The sequence below is a fragment of the Sorex fumeus genome, unplaced genomic scaffold (genome assembly GCF_029834395.1).
Source record: "Sorex fumeus unplaced genomic scaffold, SorFum_2.1 ptg000061l, whole genome shotgun sequence".
Classification (NCBI taxonomy): Eukaryota; Metazoa; Chordata; class Mammalia; order Eulipotyphla; family Soricidae; genus Sorex; species Sorex fumeus.
The window spans coordinates 18,000,770-18,022,558 of record NW_026606118.1 but is presented as its reverse complement, the minus strand read 5'-3'; the positions used below and the strand labels follow the sequence as shown (position 1 = coordinate 18,022,558).

General features: G+C 39.1%; 1 protein-coding gene across 1 annotated transcript in view; it reads left to right on the top strand.

Annotated features, from left to right (window-relative positions):
- Positions 1–21,789, top strand: part of ADGB (androglobin) — a 224,289-nt gene that overhangs the window by 29,820 nt on the left and 172,680 nt on the right. The window contains exons 2-4 of the mRNA XM_056126354.1: positions 15,609–15,765; positions 16,303–16,395; positions 20,688–20,759. Coding sequence (XP_055982329.1) covers positions 15,609–15,765; positions 16,303–16,395; positions 20,688–20,759 — 322 coding nt within the window. The remainder of the gene's footprint in view (positions 1–15,608; positions 15,766–16,302; positions 16,396–20,687; positions 20,760–21,789) is intronic.

Below are 21,789 nucleotides of genomic sequence, written 5' to 3'. Positions count from 1 at the left end.
AACTGTATTAGAAAAATTCACTATCAGTACTACATGCTGATAGTAAATTGCAAACACGTATTGTGTGGAGGGTTTTAAAAGCAAGATTTAAGAGAGGTCATTTGTATTCTGTATCTATTTGATATTGGGCTGTGTTTGGACATTTGTTTATGTTGTGTTTTGTGCTCTAGGTGTGGTAATGGACTGGTGTAAGACAATTCTAATGAATCTTTTTAAATGGTCTTCAATATACATGGAGACAAATTTGACATTTTACAAGGAAAGAAGGAAAATTAGCAATAAAGCTTTGCAGCTTAAGGGAGGGAGTAGAACACTTTGTTACACTTGACAGGATGAGGTGGTAGGCAAAACAACCACAATCTCAGTAGTTCTCATATATTTTTTTTTTCTTAAGAATTAAGATTCACCTTTTTCAAAAATATATTTTAAGGTTATGAGTCCCTTTCATGAAATAATTTTTATTATTGCCCTGATGGCTACAAAATCAGCAATTTTATTTTTGGGGGCTTTGGGAGGTCATACCAAGTGTGATTGCGGGGTACATAATGAAAAAAATCAAACTGAACTTTCCAGCATACAAAACTATTTGAGTTCTTTCTGCAGCCACTAATTTCTTTTTACCTATTTAGGATTAAACTGTACCCAATAAAATAAATACAGATAATGTATTATTTTAGAACTTGAATTTTCTATGAATATATTTTCAAAAAATCCTCCTTCCCCTGAAAATGTCTCTGATCATCAATCTTTCTTATATTTTCTTTTATTAAAATTTTGAGGTTTTTCTTTGGGGGGTGGTTAACTGTGTTGAGGTCGAGGTCTTACTCCTGGGTCTGTGCTCAGGGATCACTCCTGGTGGTGCCTTGAGTACTAGCCAGGGTGTCATAGAGCAAACCCAGATTGACCAAATGCAAATTAAGTGCCCCACAGTCTGTACTATTTATCCTACCCCTTTTTTTGATTTATTACATGATGCTTAAAACATTCCTTTATCACGATCACGATCATCCTGTTGTTTGTCGATTTCCTTGAGCAGGCACCAATAACATCTCCTTCCTAGCCTTGAGATTTTAAAAGAGCCATATTCAATGCTCTTTCAGGGTTAGGAGGATGAGATCCATCATTGTTACGCATTTGGCATATTGAGTACGACACAGGAAGTTTGCCAGACTCTGCCATGTGGGCAGGATACTTTTGGTAGCCTACCAGGTTCTCCAAAGGAAAAAATAAGATGTTGCACAGCCGCATTTGCACTTCTGGGAGCTGGGTTTTATAGTCTCTGTGTCTTGGCTGTTGATGGGGCCAACCTGGCGCTGGCAGCAGCTGGTGGGTGTGACACCTACCTACTGGAAGATGGGGGGGGGGGGGTTCTGGGTGGAGAATGCCCAGTCCCAATCTGAGTAGGCTTGGAAACTTCAGCCCCAGGACCCGCATGCCTGGGTTCCTCTGCCAGTTCTTTCATGCATGAGGCCCGTCCAGACGTGTGGAGAGTGGTCCCAGCATGGCCATGGCTGGATCCGGAGGTCCTCAGATGCTGGAGCTCTGCTTGGGGCGGTGGGGGGCAGAGAAACTCAACCCTCCTCCCTCCAAGGGGCCTTGGTGAGGACAGCCAGGCGCGGGGGCAGGAGACTGCGCTGTTCTCTGGGAGCTGGGTTTTACAGTCTTTGCGTCTTGGCTGTTGATGGGACCAACCTGGCGCTGGCGGCAGCTGGTGGGTGTGACGTCTACCTACTGGAAGATGGCGGGGGGTCGTCTGGGTGGAGAAGGCCCAGTCCCAATCTGAGTAGGCTTGGAAACTTCAGCCCCAGGACCTGCATGCCTGGGTTCCTCTGCCAGTTCTTTCATGCATGAGGCCCGTCCGGATGTGTGGAGAGTGTATGTTGTAATGTATGATATTTATACCTTCTTTTCTAAGAAGATGTGGATTAACAATTTTTAGATGATGCTTATAAATACTTACATTGACAATATAAAATATCTCACAGACCAGAAATGACGTATCTGAAGGTCAGACAGAGCGTTTTTCACTCTAAGCTACTTCTCAGAGGAAATTAGGAATCTATTGTTTAAACACATATTGGGCAAAGCCTTTAGCCCAACATGTGTTTCTTCCTAAAATGGAAAGACTGTATGCTCTAACCACAGTGAAGGCTTATTTTTTTCAGAGGGTTATTCTCTTTTAAAAGGTGAATGAAACATTTCACATAAGTACATAGGATTTTAAGAAATCTTTTCTTGGTATTTGTGTTTGGAAAAAAAAAAGAAAAGAAAAACGTCTTTGAGAAATGAAAACGTGTACTGAAATTTTAAAACGTTGCAGATCTAATTTTAAAATACATATGAGTTCCTGAATGGTTTATTCATTTGGGATCTTTGATAAAAGGAAAATCAATGTTACATTGAAAGGACATTCCTTTAACACTGGATCCTCTTGGGGGGAAAAAGGATTAGAAAGGAAGAAAGCTGTGTAGAGAATGAATTCCCAAAACACAAGAATATATTGATGATAACAGACAAAAGAATCAAAATAGTATGCTGAAGATAAAAATAACCTGTAAACAATGTTATCATACATCATAATATTTTATCTTAATCTTATATTGGATATATCGTATATTATACTATAAATACATGGCAAACACTTATATCCTAAAATTTGCATTCAATATATGCTCACTTCATATGCTTTCTCCATGGAGAAAGAATGATGTAATGCTAGCTTCAATATCCCTCTATCCCCAGGTAAAGGTAAAAAAGGCAAAGGCCCTCCCGTTGTTCATCGATTTGCTCAAGCGGGCCCAGTAACGTCTCCATTGGAGACTTTGTCGTTACTGTGTTTGGCATATCGAATACGTCATGGGGAGTTTGCCAGGCTCTGCCGTGTGGGCGAGATACTCTCGGTAGCTTGCCGGGCTCTTCTGGTCAGCCATGTTTGCTGCGTGCAAGGCAAACGCCCTACTGCTGTGCTATCGCTCCAGCCCTATCCCGAAAAGAGGCTAAATTTTCAGCATTTATATTAGCATCCAAGTAGAAATTTAGTAGGTTTTACAGGTGCTAAATAAGGATTTTTGGCTCCTACCATCCTGAGGTGGGATGGAGTGATAGCACAGCAGATAGGGAATTTGCCTTGCATGTGGCCGACCCAAGTTCGATTCTTCCATCCCTCTCTGAAACACCAGCAAGCTACTGAGAGTATCCCGCCCACACAGCAGAACCTGGCAAGCTCCCTGTGGTGTATCTGATATGCCAAAAACAGTAACAACAATTCTCACAATGGAGATGTTACTGGTGCCTCTCGAGCAAATCGATGAACAGTGGGAGGACAGTGCTACAGTGCTACCATCTTGTGGTATTGTCCTAAGTTCTTTTCCTATGGTCTCCTGATAGGATTGCGTTATTCATCAAGCAGAGAGAAATAAGTGCTCACAAAATGCTTTATGAGCCTCAGATGACTATAACACATCCCCCCACACGCTGTTCTGTAGAACAATGTTATCAAGGGCTAGCCAGAGATAAAAAGAGGGTATGGGGAATATAGAAAACTGAAAATGCAGTTGCTGGTCCTCTTATCACTTTCTACCTACACACACAAAGTATTAAAACAGTCATAGGTATGATGCAAATGAGCTGTAAAAAGTCAGCTTCTATTTCATGGAAATAGAGTACCAATAGAAATTGTTGTTGTTGTCCTGTGTTGTCCAGGCATTGTGTTTATGTTATCCAGGCATTGAAGAGAAAAATGACATGGAAAAACCCATATTTCTACTATTTGGGAAATTTCCTACATGAGTAAACAAGAAACACATAAGTAGTGAGATAATTGGCAAGTGTTATACACAGGAAGGAACATTAAAGAATGCAGAGAGGAATTAGGGTATTCTAATCATTCACTCTAATTCTTGCTGCTAGATGGAGGACTTTGTGAAAGACCTTAATTTTTTTTTTTTTACCAGTGAAGCATTGCTCATGCATTTATTTCTTAAACAAATAAAATAAAACTGCATTTCTTTCAGTTTCATCAACACTCCAACCTCTTTAGTAGGGTCTTAGGGTTCTTGCCATACACTGTGCTTCCACCTGAAAAGAGTTTCCGGAAGTCTGGAAAGCTGCACCTCATTGTTTGGATTTCTGTGTGAAGGCAGGATTCACAAATGGGCTTTGCTTGATTATTTTTTTTTTCCCTTTATTGTATTTTATTTTTTTTTAAAGTTGTAGATTTACAATTTTTTGTGCTTTGGTTTCAATTATACAATGATCAGATACCCATCCCTCCACCAGTGCCCATTTTCCACCACCATGGATAATATCCCTCCCACCCCCATCCCCCCATCCCCCCTGTCTCTGTGGCAGGGCAATCCCCTGTGTTCTCTCTCTCCTTTTGGGTGTTGTGGTCTGCAAAAGAGGCATTGAGTGGCAAACATGTTCAGTCCATAGTCTACTTTCGACATGCATCTCCCCTCCTGGGAGGATCCTCCAAACATCCTTTATTTGGTGCTCCCTTCTCTATCTGAACTGCCCTTTCCTCTAGGATACCCGGCTGGCCTCTAAGTTATGGAGTAATCCTCCTGGTGCTGATCTCAGCTATTCTTGGGTATTAATCTCATACTTTGTTACTTTATATCCCCCAGATGAATGCAATCTTTCTATGTCTATCCCTCTCTTTCTGACTCATTTCGCTTAGCATGATACTTTCCATGTTGTACCACTTGTATGTAAATTTCATGACTTCATCTTTTCTAACAGCTACATAGTACTCCATTGTGTAGATGTACCAAAGTTTCTTTAACCAGTCATCTGTTCTTGGGCACTCAGGTTTCTTCCAGTTTCTGGCTATTGTAAAGAGTGCTGCAATGAACAAACAAGTGCAGATGTCACTTCGACTATACATTTTTGCCTCTCTGGGATATATTCCCAGGAGTGGTATTGCTGGGTCAAATGGGAGCTCAATTTCTAATTTTTTGAGAATCGTCCATACTGTTTTCCAGAAGGGCTGAACCAGTGGACATTCCCACCAACAGTGAAGGAGTGTCCCTTTCTCGCCACATCCATGCCAGCATCGGTTGCTTTTGTTCTTTTGAATGTGGGCTAGTCTCTGAGGTGTGAGATGGTATCTCATTGTGGTTTTGATCTGCATCTCCCTGATGATTAATGATGTAGAGCATTTTCTCATGTGCTTTTTTGCCATTCGGATTTCTTCTTTGAGAAAGTTTCTGTTCATTTCATTGCCCCATTTTTGGATGGGGTTGGATGTTTTCTTCTTGTGGAGTTTAACCAGTATTTTGTATATCCTGGATATCAACCCCTTGTCAGATGTGTATTCGGTGAATATCCTTTCCCATTCTGTAGACTGTCTTTGTATTTTGGTCACTGTTTCTTTGGAGGTGCAGAAGCTTCTTAGTTTAAGATAGTCCCATTTATCTATCTCTGTTTTCACTTGCTCGGCCAGTGGCGTGGCATCTTTGAAGATACCATTAGCTTCAATGTCATGGAGGGTTTTGCCAACTTTATCTTCAATGTACCTTATGGTTTCTGGTCTGATGTTGAGGTCTTTAATCCATTTTGATCTTACTTTTGTACATGGTGTTAGGCAGAGTTCTGAGCCTATTTTTTAAGATCCAGCACCCCTTTATGATGAAAACCCTAGCCAAAATGGGTATAGAGGGGACCTTCCTCAACATAATTAAAACCATCTACCACAAGCCTACAGCAAGCATCATCCTCAATGGGGAAAAACTGAGAGCCTTCCCTCTAAGATCAGGGACGAGACAGGGATGCCCACTCTCTCCACTGCTGTTCAATATAGTACTGGAAGTACTTGCAATAGCGATTAGGCAGGAAAAAGATATTAAGGGCATTCAGGTAGGAAAGGAAGAAATCAAGCTCTCACTATTCGCAGATGATATGATACTCTACTTAGAGAACCCAATAACTTCCACCAAAAAACTCCTAGAAACAATAGACTCGTATAGTAAAGTTGCAGGTTATAAAATCAATACCCAAAAGTCCATGGCTTTCCTATACGCAAACAGTGAGAGAGAAGAAAGCAACATGAAAAAAACAATCCCGTTCACAATTGTGCCCCAGAAAATCAAGTACCTAGGAATCAGCTTAACTAAGGAAGTAAAGGACCTGTACAAAGAAAACTACAAAACGCTACTTCAGGAAATAAAAGAGGACATGAGGAAATGGAAAGATATCCCCTGCTCATGGGTCGGGAGACTTAACATTGTCAAAATGGCAATACTACCAAAAGCATTGTATAAATTCAATGCAATCCCTATAAGTATACCCATGACATTCTTCAAAGAAATGGAGCAAACACTCCTGAAATTTATATGGAACAATAAGCCCCCACGAATAGCTAAAGCAATTCTTGGGAAAAAGAAAATGGGAGGAATCAACCTCCCGAACTTCAAACTGTACTACAAAGCAGTAATAATTAAAACAGCATGGTACTGGAACAAAGGCAGAACTGCAGACCAATGGAACAGGGTTGAATACACTGACATCTCTCCTCAATCATATGCTCATCTAATCTTTGATAAAGGTGCAAGTAATGTGAAGTGGAGTAAGGAAAGCCTCTTTAATAAATTGTGTTGGCATCACTGGATGGCTACATGCAAAAAAATAGGCTTAGAACTCTGCCTAACACCATGTACAAAAGTAAGACCTTAATTTTTTTTAATTTCCTCGTCTTCCTCCTCATCCTCCTCCTCGTCCTCCTCCTCCTCCTCCTCGTCCTCCTCCTCCTCCTCCTCCTCCTCCTCTTCCTCCTCCTCCTCCCCCCCCTCCTCTTCCTCCTCCTCCACCTCCTCCTCTTTCTCCTCCTCCTTCTGTTTTTGGGCCACACCCAGAGATGCTCAGGGCTTATTCCTGGCTCTTCACTCAGGGATTTCTGACAGTGCTGGGACATCTTATGGGATGCTGGGGATTGAACTTGGGTAGAGGCTTAACATAGTCCTACCTGCTGTACTATATTTCCAGTCCCCAATATCTTAATTTTCTTTCCACTAAGTTCATTATCTATTTTTTGTACTTTATCTTGTTTGATTTATTAGTAGTTAACACAACATTTGAATCTGTTTCTCATTCTAATATTTATATTTTTACTCATGCCCTGTGATTTACACAACAATCTTGGCATTAATGTTTTAGGTATATGATGTTGATATACTACACAGCCTTCTTTCATTTTTTTCGCCTATAATTTGATATATTCTTTGCACTGGTTGGGGGTTTAGCCTCTTCTTGGATGCACCCTCTACATAAGTTTTCTTTGAGATTACCATGTAGTTTATCTCTGAAGTTCTGTGTCTGTATTCCCTCTTAAATTTGAAGCCAATGAGATTCCTGTGTGTTGAACATGGTTCTGTTATTCCTCTCTTCCTACATTATGATCTCCAAGCAGGGTTCCTTTGTCTTTTAAAGGAGACAGTTTATTCTCTCAGGCTCTTGCTTTCAAGCACCGATTCTCAGATTCTTGTCCACAGGGTCAGAATTGAAATCAAGTGACCAGAGAGTACAAGTGAATAGCCAAAATTAGAAATTATTTTTCTTAAGAGAAGGCAAATGAAGGGGAGAAATATCAGGGAAGCTTTTGGAAGAATGGGGAGGTCTCCTTAAGCAGAATTGCTTTCTCATTTGATATCCTTTTAAGAGGGGAATGGCTGGGTATCAGCTTTGCCTTTGGCAGTGGGCCCGTAAAACAGAGGTTTAGCTGTTGAACTTTATCTTCTGGTGCCTAGTCATAGTTACTCATATAATGGGAAACATCCTGGGCCTGTTATTGTGACATTCCATCCCAGTAATTCCTTTCCTTAGGGCCCTATTCCTGACCTGGTCCAGCCTATTCCACTTTGTCCCTAACACATCTTGCAAAGTTGGACTCATGGATATGAATTTCTGTAGCTGTTATTTGTGTATGAAACTCTATCACTTCTTTGAATTTGGATCATAATTCAGCCTGGTAGAGTATTTCTGTTGGGGCTCTTATTTCATTCATTCAGTTTGCTGTGTCAAACCATTCTCTTCTGCCTGTAGAGTTTTGTTTGACAGTTTTGGTATGAAAATTACCAAGACTTCCATTATATATGTAAGGGTCTTTTTTTGATTTGATGGTCTCAGGGTGCTCTTTTATTTTTATTTTTTTTGTATAATTTTAACTATAATATATCTTGAAGTTATTCTTCTGAGTTTATTTTTGAGCTTTGGAAATTGGGGATATGACTCAGCCCTCAAATGGGGAAAGTATTTGCTATATTTCTTTTCTTTACTTTTTGTTGTTGTTGTTTGTTTTGGGTTACTCCCAACTGTGATTAGGGCTTATTCCTGGATTGTGCTCAGGGTTCACTCCTGGTAGGTTCAGGGAATCATATGTGGTGCAGGAGATTGACGTTGGGTTGGCTACAAGCAAGGCAAGCAAGCACCTTATCCACTGTCTTATCTCTCTGGTCTTTGGGCTGTACTTCCTTGACTAATCATTTCTCCCATTCTATCTTACCTTTCTTTCAGAGACTTTTCTGAATGTAGATGCTTTTCCTCTTAATACTGTTTCATAAATTCATGATGCTGCCTTTATTTCCTTGAATTTTTTTCCTTCTATTCTGTACTCATTTTATGTATTCTATCCTAAAACACAATGATCTCTTCTTTGGCTTCTGTTACTTGACTGTTGAGTCCATCTGGTGAGTTTTTCACTGTTCATCAAACTAACATTTTCAGTTCAGTGACGGACTGAGGTTTATTCATATTGCCACTTCTCATACATTTTTTAAATTTCAGTGCTCACAGAAAACCATGAAAATTTATTCAGCTTTAGGCTTATTATTCAACGAAGCTGGTGGTATCATAAAACACAAACACCGTCCTCCCGTTGTTCATCAATTTGCTTGAGCAGGCCCAGTAACATCTCCATTTTGAGACTCGTTGTTACTGTGTTTGGCATATTGAATACGTACGGGTAGCTTGCCAGGCTTTGCCGTGTGGGTGAGATACTCTTGGTAGCTTGCTGGGCTCCAAGAGGGACGAGGAATCAAACTTGGGTCAGCCAGTGGACCGTGTGAAGGGCAAATGCCATACCCGCTGTGCTATCACTCCAGCCCCAGCTAACACCTCAAATCCAGTTAATTACTATTTCTATTTTTTGTAATGAAAAAAATTGAGATCTACTCTTAGATATTTGAGTAATGTATATGCATATATAAGGTAAAGGTAAAGGCCCTCCCGTTGATCGTCGATTTGCTCGAGCGGGCCCAGTAACGTCTCCATTGGAGACTTTGTTGTAACTGTGTCTGGCATATCGAATACTCTCGGTAGCTTGTCGGGCTCTCCGAGAGGGGCGGAGGAATCGAACTCGGGTCGACCATGTTGGCCGCTTGTAAGGCAAACGCCCTACCTGCTGTGCTATACAGTATTATACTTTTATATATTTTAATATTATATTTATATATTAATTAAATGTGTCTATTTTTATTGAATCGCTGTAAGATACACAGTTGCAAAATTATTCATGATTGTATTTCAGTTATCCAATGTTCCATCACTTGTTCCTTCAGCAGTGGACGTTTCCCTCAACCAGTGTTCCCAGTTTCCTTCTTGTCTGCTTCCTCCAAGCTGCCTTTATGGGAGTTACCCTTCCTTCCTTCCTTCCTCCCTCCCTCTCTCCCTCCCTGCCTCCCTCCCTCCCTCCCTCCCTCCCTCCCTTCTTTCCTTCCTTCCTTCCTTCCTTCCTTCCTTCCTTCCTTCCTTCCTTCCTTCCTTCCCTCCCTCCTTCCTTCCTCCTTCCTTCCTTCCTCCTTCCTTCCTCCCTCCCTCCCTCCCTCCCTCCCTCTCTCCCTTCCTTCTTTCCTTCCTTCCTCCCTTCTCTCTCTCCCTTCCCTCCCTCCCTCCCTCCCTCCCTCCCTCCCTCCCTCCCTCCCTTCCTTCCTTCCTTCCTTCCTTCCTTCCTTCCTTCCTTCCTTCCTTCCTTCCTTCCTTCTTGTCTCTTTATCTCTCTCCTTTTGGGCATTATGGTTTGCAATATAGATACTGAAAGGTTATCGTGCTTCTTTTAATGGAAGTATTTTCTATTGTTTTTCACAATTTGTGAAACTTCCTCACAAAGGCAAGAATGGCCCCTTTCAGAACTTCATCAGAGAGGTTAAAGCACTCTTGGATGCTTAGGGGAAAGGGGAAATGACAGAGCTTTTGTCATTGTCCATTTTCTGGTGGGGTCTAGAGGAGGTTAACAGGCTTGGATATCAACTTATCTTCACATTTGCCAATTCACGTTCACCAGGGCCTGTTGCACATTCACCAGGGCCTGTTGGGCTGAGTTTAGCACAGCTTCCTGAGCTGCTGAGACTTTGCAGTGCTAACTGGCATTGCTGTCTGCATCGACAGTTCCTGTTGCCTCCGCTCTCCCCTCATCTTGGTCTCTGACAGCTACATTCAGCAGAACCAGCCTTTTATAGTCCTTGGATCAATTCTCATGTCTGAGTTAGATTGAATGCCTGCACTCAGCCAGAGGCACTGTGGAGAAGCAGTGACTTTAGTTTCCATCAGGAGCAGGTGGGTGACTGTCTGCCTGACACCTTATTCCTGAATATTGCTGGTTGCACACTCCTATGAATACCCAGCTGTCAGTGCCAGCCTGGGACCCTGCCAGCCCCAGGTCCAGACTCCCACTAAGAAATTATGAAGGCAGAGATTGATTCCACAATAGGTTTCATTCTCTCATTTTGAAAATAATCATTCTATTTGGCTTTCAAGGCACTGTACTGTGTTTGCCCCCTAATTAACTGATTTTATTTTATTTATTTTTTGAAATTTTATTTTCATAAGGTTGTTCACAGTAATTCATTACATTCAATATTTCAATGTGGATCTTGCCACCATTACACCTTCCCATCACCATTATTTCAAATTTTCCCACCACCATTCAAGTCTGCCTGCCAGGGGCAGATGCTACATAATTTATCTTCTATTGCTTATTATGAATATCATGAGAGGTCCTGGAATTCTAATATTGTAAATGGTTGGGGTCCGAAGACATCTTTGTAGGGAGCTAATCCATTTTGAGATTCATTTGTGAGTCTCTTGATCAGGGCTGTTAATGCACTAAGATGGTGTCTGGAGGCAGTTCGTGGGCATGACAGCCAGGACCCCAAGTGGGCAGGGATATGGGAAGGAATGGCCCATGTCTGATGCCGCCATGTGGCCTGGAGTCTTAATCCTTGATCCCACGTACTTGGATTTTTCTTCTGGAAGCATGTGGCCATCGGGGGTTCATCTGGAGTACACAGAGAGGAAACACCTGGTCCATCTGAGATGCCCAGGATCTAACTGACTTAGAGCCAATACTTAAAAAAATGGTAACTTGACACAGGAAAACAGTTATTTGTTTGTTTGATTTTTTTGTTGTTCTTGATGCCAGATGTCCTGAAATTTATTCCACTGAGCTAACATCCGGTGGGTTCTCCCATTCTTCATCGATTTGCTCGAGCGGGCCCAGTAATGTCTCCATCGTAAGACTTGTTACTGTGTTTGGCATATTGAATACATCGTGGGTAGCTTGCCAGGCTTTGCCGTGCAGGCGAGATACTCTCGGTAGCTTACTGGGCTCTCTGAGAGGGGCAGAGGAATTGAACGCGGCTCGGCCATGTTAGCTGCGTGCAAGGCAAACGCCCTACCCACTGTGCTATCAAGTTCAGCAAGTCAGGCTTCCTTTCTGGAGACTAGAGAACTCACTTCCTTGCCTCTTTTAACAAATGGTCCACATTCTTTGGCTTGTAGTTTGCTTCTATCACCTTTAAAATCTGCAGTTTTGCACTAGGTGGCATGAGTCACACCTCCCTCTGAACTTCCAGTCTCTTTCTTCTGCTAGGACCCTGGGAATCTTCTTAAGTATACTCTCAAGGGGAGTTAGAGAGATGGTATGGTAAGTAGGTCTCTTGCCTTGCATGCAGCTGATATGGATTCAACCACTGGCATCCCATATGGTTGGAGTTGTGCCTGTGTGCAGGACCAGGATTAAGCCCTGAATCCCTCTGGGTGTGGCCCAACCCTTTCCCCCAGACCCTTTCAAGGATCATGGGGATTACAGTGGACCCAGATAAATATAGGCTAATATCCCTATCCCAAGATACTTAGAATAGTTAGAAATTCTCTTTTGCCATAAAATAGAATATAGTGGTTCTGAGGATTAGAATGTAGATACATTCATCATGGTGGTGGTGGGGCATTATTTTGTGCCCCACATTCACTGATCACATTTCTCAGTTTTCTCTTTGGTTTAAATATGGAGAACCAGGGTTGAGTTATGATCTTATTTGCTGTTAGCATATTAAAGTATTTTCTATTGATTATATAGACTATAGCACAGTGGATAGGGCGTTTACCTTGCGGCTGACCCAGTTTCAATTCCTCCGTCCCTCTCGGAGAGCATGGCAAGCTACCGAGAATATCCTGCCTGCACGGCAGAGCCTGGCAAGCTCCCCATGATGTATTCAATATGCCCAAAACAGTAACAACAAGTCTCACAATGGAGACGTTACTGGTGCCCAATCGAGCAAATTGATGTGTTATCCTGCTTAGTACTTGATGTGCATATAGAGTACATAGCAGAGCCTGGCAAGCTTCAAGTGATGTAATTGATATGCCAAAAGCAGTAACAAATTATGGGTCTCTTTCCCCTGACCCTGAAAGAGTCTCCAGTATGGCACCATTGGGAAGAACGAGTAAGGAGAGGCTACTAAAATCTTAAGGCTGGGATGAATGGAGACGTTCCTGGTGCCCATTTGAGCAAATCGATGAACAACGGGATGATAGTGATACAGTGATATATACACTAGCCTTACCAATAACCTTACCAATAAATCTGAACCCTTGACATCTCACCCTTGTATCCTGGCCCACTTCGAGGTCCTGTCTTCCTTGTCCTACTACTTATGCAAGCATGTTTTCCATAGAGAGTAGTTCTGAGAACACTGACCTGTCTTCCATTTAGCTTGGTCTAGACTCACTGCTTACCAGATATGCGTTTTGAATAACATCCAAAAATGACTCTTCCTGATAAGTGTTATTTCTTTGGTGATTTACTCTACTCTTAAGATTTTATCATCTAAATGCTGCCTGCTCTTAAATTTTTATTTTAGTCTAATTCTCATAAACCTCAGAATTCTAGCTATCATGAATATCTAGAGTGCAGTTCATTCAAAGATGAGGTAATGCTTGATTTCCTGCTCAACCATGAATCTTTTCCTATCTCATGACTTTATGTGACCTAGGAAATTTCATCTCAATGTACTTTCTTTGCCTTAAATAATTACAAAGAGGACTATTTCTAAACCTTCTCCATCGTTACCAATGTGGTCCGGGTGGAGCGATAGCACAGTGGTAGGACGTTTGCCTTGCACGCAGCCAACATGGCCAACCTGAGTTTGATTCCTCGGTAGCTTGCCGGACTCTCCGAGAGGGGCGAAGACGTTACTGGGCCCGCTCGAGCAAATCGACCATCAACGGGAGGGCCTTTACCTTTTTCACCTTTACCAATGTGGTCCAAACCATCAACTTTCACCAATTATGATAAAAATTTCCAAATGTTTTATGTTTTTCAGTCTTTTCTCAACACAGCAGAAAAGTGATGTTAACATTTTAATTGTGTTATATTTTACCTTGCTTTGAAGTTTTATTTTAATTTCTCACCTTTCTCAGAATAAATATCTGTACTCTTCAGTTTAGCTTCAATTACCTTAATAATTTTTGTGTCCCATTATTTCTCTGATACCATGTTTTTATCTTCTGTTTAGTTGCTCTAACCTTATTCTTCAAATAAACTAGAATGTTGTTTATATATGGACTATTCTTCCTTTGTTTTTGTGCATTCTTTCCCATATATCTAGAACATTCTTTCAAAATATCTATGTAAATTAATCTTTTTTGTTTCAAAATTTGCTTAAGTATTTCTTTATCTGGATACATTCATTAGTCACTCCATTAATAATTGCATGTGTTAATTCTCCACTTACACTTTCTGTTTTATGGTTCCCACTATCAGTTTTTACTTTTTAACACACAAGATATTTTAATTCATGTTGTTTATTTTGTGTCTCCACCACTAGAAAACGAACTTCAAAACAGTAGAGATTTTGGTTAGATTTGTTCTCTATTAATCTCAGGTATAAAAAGATTCTAATACCATAAGTAGTTATGATGAACTATGAAAGAAAATGTCTATTTGCACCTTAAAAAATCATAAAATGAAGAAAGAGTAAAATATTTAGATTTCTCTATTAAAACTGCAATATGCTAATGGCATGAGTACAAAACATGTTCAAATTTTCCATAGAAAATATTTCAAAACATGCTATAAACTTTAAATAGATAATATTTTGATGTTATAAATTATTAATGAAATAATGATGCATGTAAAATTTTGGCTTATTGAGTAGCCATCATCATTTTTTTTGCTTACTAATCATAGCAAAAAAAAAAAAAAGTAAAGAGAGCAAACCTGTAAGTTTCCAAGTACAGACACTTGCAAACAAAAATATGATACAGTCATACAATTGGATAGTATACAAACCCCAAATTGGTATTTTGATAATCACTAATGGCATTGAAAATATAAACAATAAGTGGACAGAGCCTTCTGAGAAAGAGAATACACTGAAATGAGACAGTTTTGAAGGTGGGGAAATTTGGACCTACCTGGCAGTGTGGTGGCCAAACTTCTCAGATTCCTCCTAACTAGGCTCAGGGGATCATACCTTGTGCTGAGAATTGAATTCGGAGCAGCCTCGTGCAAAGCAAATCCCCTCCTTGCTGTACTCTCTCTCCAGCTCCTGAAATGAGACAGTCTTTTCTAATAAAAGAGGTCTATCCTTTATATTACCTGAGAGGGTAGTTATTGTTATTGCGCTTTATAAAATAGGGTGAGTATGCCTATTGTATTTAAAATAAGATTTGCATATTTAAATTTTTCTTTTAAAATGATGATCATGTAGCATTTATATACTGGGGTAAATAAATGACATTACCCTTGGATTGAACTTCAAAACGCTATAACATGCAAATGATTTTAGTGTGAATGGGCTGGAGTGATAGCACAGCAGTAGGGCTTTGCCTTGCGCTCAGCCAGCCAGGCCGAGCCGGGTTCGATTCCTTCGCCCTTCTCAAAGAGCCTGGCAAACTACCAAAAGTATTCAACATGCCAAACACAGTAACAGGAAGTCTCACAATGGAGACGTTACTGGGCCTGCTTGAGCAAATTGATGAACAATGGGAGGACAGTGTTTAGTGTGAATGGTATATAAATATTCCATTTTATAGTATTATTTTGCTTATGACAATACTATGTACTTAGTTTTAACATCTTCCAATAGTAAATAGAGAACACTGCTCAAAATTTGTTTATATAACCATCTCTTTTAGATTATTTTAATCTTTAGAACTCTAACCATGTGGAAACTCTGCTATATGTATGGAAATATATATATGTACATATATATTTTTAAATCTATTTAGCAAAGCTGTTGATAAAATGTTTTACTTCGCATAATTCAGTTAGCCCTATATTTTGCCTCTGAGATTTATATTAGAACTCACACACTGTTCTTCTCTCTCTCTAGTCAGTACTCTTTAGGTGGTGGTGGACAAACTTCTGGTGAACAGAAGGGGAAATTCTCAATCTGGCCAGAATGGAATGAATCTGACATAAATTCAGAAAAATGGGATGCAGGCAAATCTGGAAAAGATAAGGAAAAAACAGGAAAGAGCCCATTAGTGGTAAGTAGACAGAATGTGACTATATTTTATATTGGTCTGTAATTATATAATGGAACTAGATGTATTGCAAGAAAATTTTCTCATTCTTCCCCACAATCTGCACTCAAGAGAGTAATCATGTCTTTGTTCACATGGCTTCTGCGATTAAAATTAGTCTCAGTCTAATTTTCCAAGCTTTAGTCTGAGCTTTGGTGAATCCGTTTGGGTAAATTGGAAGAGTTACAACTTAACAAAAAAGAAAATTGGCAGAACAGGCAATTTTTGGTTAAAGCTGAAAGTTATACAACTTGAGAGGCTAGTTTGATGATGAGCCCCAATAGACCAGTCAGCTAGTATCTGAGGGGTAAAAAACTTGGTTTGGTTTTGGACGTGTTATAATTGTTAACTTTAATTAAGAACTCTAATATAACTTTGATCTAATAGACAACTGCTTCTTTATTTCATATATTATTTAGTAAAAATCTCATACAAATTTTATTAGTGCTGAGCTATTTTTATAAAAATTATACATAGAAAATGAACATATTTTTTATGTAGCATTTCTTTGAAGACCCTGAAGGAAAGATTGAATTGCCGCCATCATTGAAAATTTATTCCTGGAAACGTCCACAAGATTTTCTAATTAATCAGGTCAGAAAAAATTTTGCTATTAATCAAGATAACATATTAACTGTGAGATATAGTATTCTACTTAAGAATATCTATATTTTGAAGCAGTCTAAGGTAATTTTTCCTGTGGCATTCAGTAATAGTAGTTGCTTATTTTGTTATTTAAATTAGATATAAATGTTTGTCAATAAAACTGAATATTTCTTGAACTTGTCTTCAATAGAATTTTGAAATTTTATACAATCTTGAATTTTCTTCTTTGCCCGATAGACTCAAATGTTGTTAGGAGTGATCCATTAACTTCAGATATTCTGTTAAATCTCTGCTTCTAAGCAACAACTTAGGAGATGTGATTTTTTTTTAAGAGATATGTCCAGAACCATTCCAAGGCATTTGCACTTGGATTACTCTATTCTAGGGATTTTTGAAACTATTTCCCAAGGTAACCTTCATTTCTGGACTTTGTGCTCAGCCATTTGAATCATATTGATGGGCTATCACCCGGAAACCTTCATTTAAAATAGCATTTTATATACATGAAATCTTTAGACCCGTTGGTGAGTCTTCCTAATAGCTGTGTTAGTTTGATTGTTTGGTGTTTCTAATGGTTTAATTATCACTAATGTCTTTTTTCTCATCTTAAATATCCAACTATTTTTGTTGAAGGCATAAAAACCTGTGGCTAAATTAGTTACTTAGTGCCAGTCACATGTAATGAAGCTAATTCTTCCGTATAAATGAAGTCCGTTGAATCTCTTTTCTACACAGTGATTTTATTTCTAAAAGTTTTAGCTTTGGTAAACACTGTTACTAATGCAAGAAGACAGAGTTTTCCACCATTTTTCCTCACTGCTGTTACTTGTTGAGAAAATTGAATACTCTGAAATTCAAACTATTTAGTAAAATGAGAAAATAATGTATATCTTTGCCCATTAGAGTATCAATGAAATGACTAGTGGTAGGACACTTAAATGAAATAAAATATGTGTCAACCATACCTTAAAATTACTCTTGATATTTATGTAAAGAATGTACATTCTGATGTTAAAATAATGCTCTTAATGTCACTGTCACTGTCCTCCCGTTGTTCATCGATTTTCTCGAGTGGGCCCAGTAACGTCTCCATTTTGAGACTTGTTACTGTGTTTGGCATATTGGATACGCCATGGGTAGCTCGCCAGGCTTTGCCATGCGGGCAAGATACTCTCGGTAGCTTGCCGGGCTCTCCAAGAGGGGTGGAGGAATCGAACTCGGGCCGGCCATGTTGGCTGTGTATAAGGCAAAAGCCCTACCCGCTGTGCTATCACTCCAGCCCAATGCTCTTAATATTAAATTAAAAATATTTCATTCAGCAAAGCAAGCTTATATTTCATGCAAGTAAAGGCTACAAATCCCACAAAGCGGTAGTGTTATAATTTTGAGTAGATAGAAACTTTTATATACCAATATATTATCTTTCTTTTTATCATTTCTAAGTTCTAATAGACACGCTTGTACTAAAAATAAATTTGTCATTGTTTGTTCATGACATTTACACCTGCATTTTTATGATAACTTTGCACTTCCATCTCATTGTTCTACTTCACTTCAGCGCTGTCTTCCTTCGTCTCCTATGATTTAGTATGAGCAAAAATGCCAGAATTCAAAGTCTAACTGAAGAGGAAAGTCTTATAATAGTGTTATTTAAATGTTAATATCTAAATTCAAAATCGTAATTACATCTTGCATTAAAATAGATTCTGTATATAAAATTTAGGCAACTTTACAAAAGCAATAATTTTCCTATGTAAAATTTACTCCTAGTTCTCATATATGTAGCACGGTAGCATGGTCCTCCCGTTGTTCATCAATTTGCTCGAGTGGGCCCAGTAGCGTCTCCATCATTAGACTTGTTGTTACTGTGTTTGGCATATTGAATACATCACGGGTATCTTGCCAGGCTTTGCCAGGCAGGCGAGATACTCTTGGTAGCTTGCCAGGCTCTACGCGGGGGGCGGAGAAATCGAACCCGTCTCGGCCATGGCCATGCCAGCTGCATGCAAGGCAAATGCCCTACCACTGTGCTATCGCTCATGTGTGTGTGTGTGTGTGTGTGTGTGTGTGTGTGTTTGTGTGTGTCATTGAATGACTGTAACCTACAAGTTACAAAGCACAATTAAACTTGAAAACATGCTCCATATAACTCTAAGAAAAAGTGTATTCAAATAAAATGATTTAAATGCAAGAAGTTCAAGAAAATAGAAATAATACTCCAGTATGACCCAATGATACCTCTTCCTGACATCTACCCCAAACTACAATAACATTTTATTTGAAAGGATATATATATGTGTGCATATATATATAAATATATATATATATATTAGTGTTCATCAAAACACTAGCTATAAGAGCCAAGGTATTGAAAAAAATCAAATTTCCAACTATAGATAGATGCACCAATATGTTGTTGTATATGCACAGGGTGAAATATTCTGCAGTTCTAAGGAAGAACCAACTCACTCAACTTGCTGCAACATGAATGAACCTAGAAGGTATCATGCTGAGTGAAATTAACCAGAAATAAAGGAGTAGATAGAAACAGAATGAAGTCTTTGTTATGTGGGGCTTAAAGATACACAGCAGGGTAACAACAAAGGGCCAAATGAAAAACTATGGGAGAACTGCTCCATAGAATTGAGTCTTTGTTTATTTTTTGGGGGGTGGGGTTAAATCCCAGTACCTCGAGCAATAATGAGAGTTTAAAAAACACATTATTTTAAAAGTGAATAAAAACTGAGAGGAAAAACTTGAAATACAGGTATAGGCTATTGGAGTCAACATGCAAGCAAAGTTAAGGTGAGAATCATAATGAGGATGATCAGATCATTCTGTCTGTTACTGAGAACCAGGTTTTTGATAGCTCAGGACTATATACTTTGCCTATACTGAAAAGTAACATATGAAGGTTTACGTTCCTCCAGATAAAGGAATAGGAAAGAGAGGGAAATGCTATGTGATACTTTAAGCCCTCTGCCTTACAATTGGCAGTTCCTCTTTTTTATTAATTGACAGCTGACTACTAATTCTAACCCTTCTTTCTTAAGTATCCAATACTTGTCTATGAATAATTAATGCAGTTTGGCACTCGCTGAGAAGTATAGGTATTTTACAAAAATGTCCTAACATTCAAATAAAAGTATAGAGTCCTAACAACTATGTTTATAAATTATGAGTATAAGAGTCAAATCAGACCATTAAGATAGTCATATATAAATATTTCTTATACTTAACAATTGTTTTGGGGTTGGAGTGACAGTAGAGCGGCTAGTTCATTCGCCTTGCATGTGGCTCACCCAGGTTTGATCTCCAGTATCCCATTTGATCCCTGGAGCACTGCCAGGAGTAATTCCTCAGTGCAGAGTCATGAATAATCAATCCCCTGAGCATCTCCAGGTGTGACCCAAAAAGCCAAAAAAAACCAAATTGTTCCAATAAATTCTCAAGTTGGTGTCTGTACAGATTGAGAGTAATTGATAGCTATAGCTTTCATTTAAAATCTGTTTTTTCTAATCAAAAGCATTTCATGTTAATTTTACATGATATATAAGCTTGATATGAACGATTATTTCTGAAACCTATTGTAGTTCTTCTATTTCCTATTAGGTTTCTTCTTTTCTAAATAAATAAGTATACTCTATTAAATAATTACTACTACTTTCTAAGATAGGGTTAAAGTTGAACTAATTTTTAAAAGCTGTTCCTATTATATTAATATTTTAATCTGTGATGAAGATATTTTTTCAGCTCCCAGATATTAACTTAGCTTCAAACTAAATTTGAATTTCAAATCTCTTTTTCAACTCTAATAATTTGTGTGTATGAATGCTAAGGTCACATCTTCATACTACATCTTGTAACAGTATAGTTGTTTTGTGGAGTGGGAGTTGAGTTATATCACTGATGTTCAGAGATCAATCACATCTCTGGACTGAGGGATCACTCAAAGCAGTATTTAGGGGAAATATGCAATGACAGAAAGCAAACTGGGATAGGTTGCTTGCAATACAAATGCCTTAACCCCTGTACTACTTCTCTGGCCCATTTGTTTGTATTTTAATATACCAAGTCTTTGTAGACATCATGAATAAATTAATGTCACCCAAAGCTCTAACAAGATTATAAGAAATGATGTGCTTAAAGTTTAGTTCAGTTTTGGAAACACTTTTTTTTTCTAATGTTCGCTTCTAACATTTCAGCACTTGAAACATAATAAAATTAAGCTACTTTCCCCCTAAAGAATAATATAGGTTTTTCTCTTTTTCTCATTTCAGGTTCCAGTTGTTGTGAAAAATGAAATGGCATTTGACTTGTTATCAGAAAATGAACATTTATTTTGCAGTGAGGTATGCTGGGAAGTAGGAAATGAAGTCACTGCAGGATGCCTTCCAGGATGCCTGAACAATTCCTAGTCAATTTCAGTTCTCATACACTTCTGTTTTTATCCAACTGAGAATTTTATGATGCCAGACATTTAAAGGGGAAGACAAGTCTCTTGGATAGGGTTTGGGGTACATATTGGTGAAGAAATATTCCTATTGCCATTCATAGCTTGTGACTCTGTTTTCCTTCCCAGGATTCTCTGGCAGCTGGATTTTTTAAAAATTGAATTACCGTGAAATACAAAACTTTTATGTTTGAGTTTCAGTCATACAATCATCGAACACCTATCTCTCCACAGTGTACATTTTCCACCACCAATCTTCCCAGTATAAGCCTCCCACCTTTCCCGCCCTTCCCCTGCCTCCATGGCAGACAATTTCCCCCATACTCTCTCTCTATTTTGGGCATTATGATTTGCAATACAGATACTGAGAGGCTATCACATTTGGTCCTTTATCTACTTTCAGGACACATCTCCCATCCCAAGCGAGCCCTCCAACCATCTTAGTGATTTCCTCTCTATTTCATCTGCCTTCTCCCCAAGATGAGACAGACTTCCAACGATGGAGCAATATTCCTGGCCCTTGTGTCTACTGTCCTTGGGTGTCAGGCAACTGGATTCTTTGTGTGTATTTCCACCCTCTCTTGTGCCTAGCATGGGCATAAGTAGCCACAGGTCTTGCAGTGCATCATGTCCCAAATTAGGGTGATGGATGTTGTCGTGCTCATTTAGGGGATATCATTGTTTGCAGGGTTTTTTTTTTTCTAACACATTATCTAAACAATCAGATTTTCGGCACAACATTGCTTTCTTTCCTATAGATGCCCACCTCCCCTGCTTCCTGACACCTCGTTTCGCTAATTTCTTCCTCTCACACATCCACTTTTGGTTTCATCCATCAGAGAAAACCTGTTCTCCCCTATGGTAGTGTTGTCAGAAACAGGCTTGTCTTAAATCTCTTAAATAGACTCATACTCATAAGCTTTCAGAAG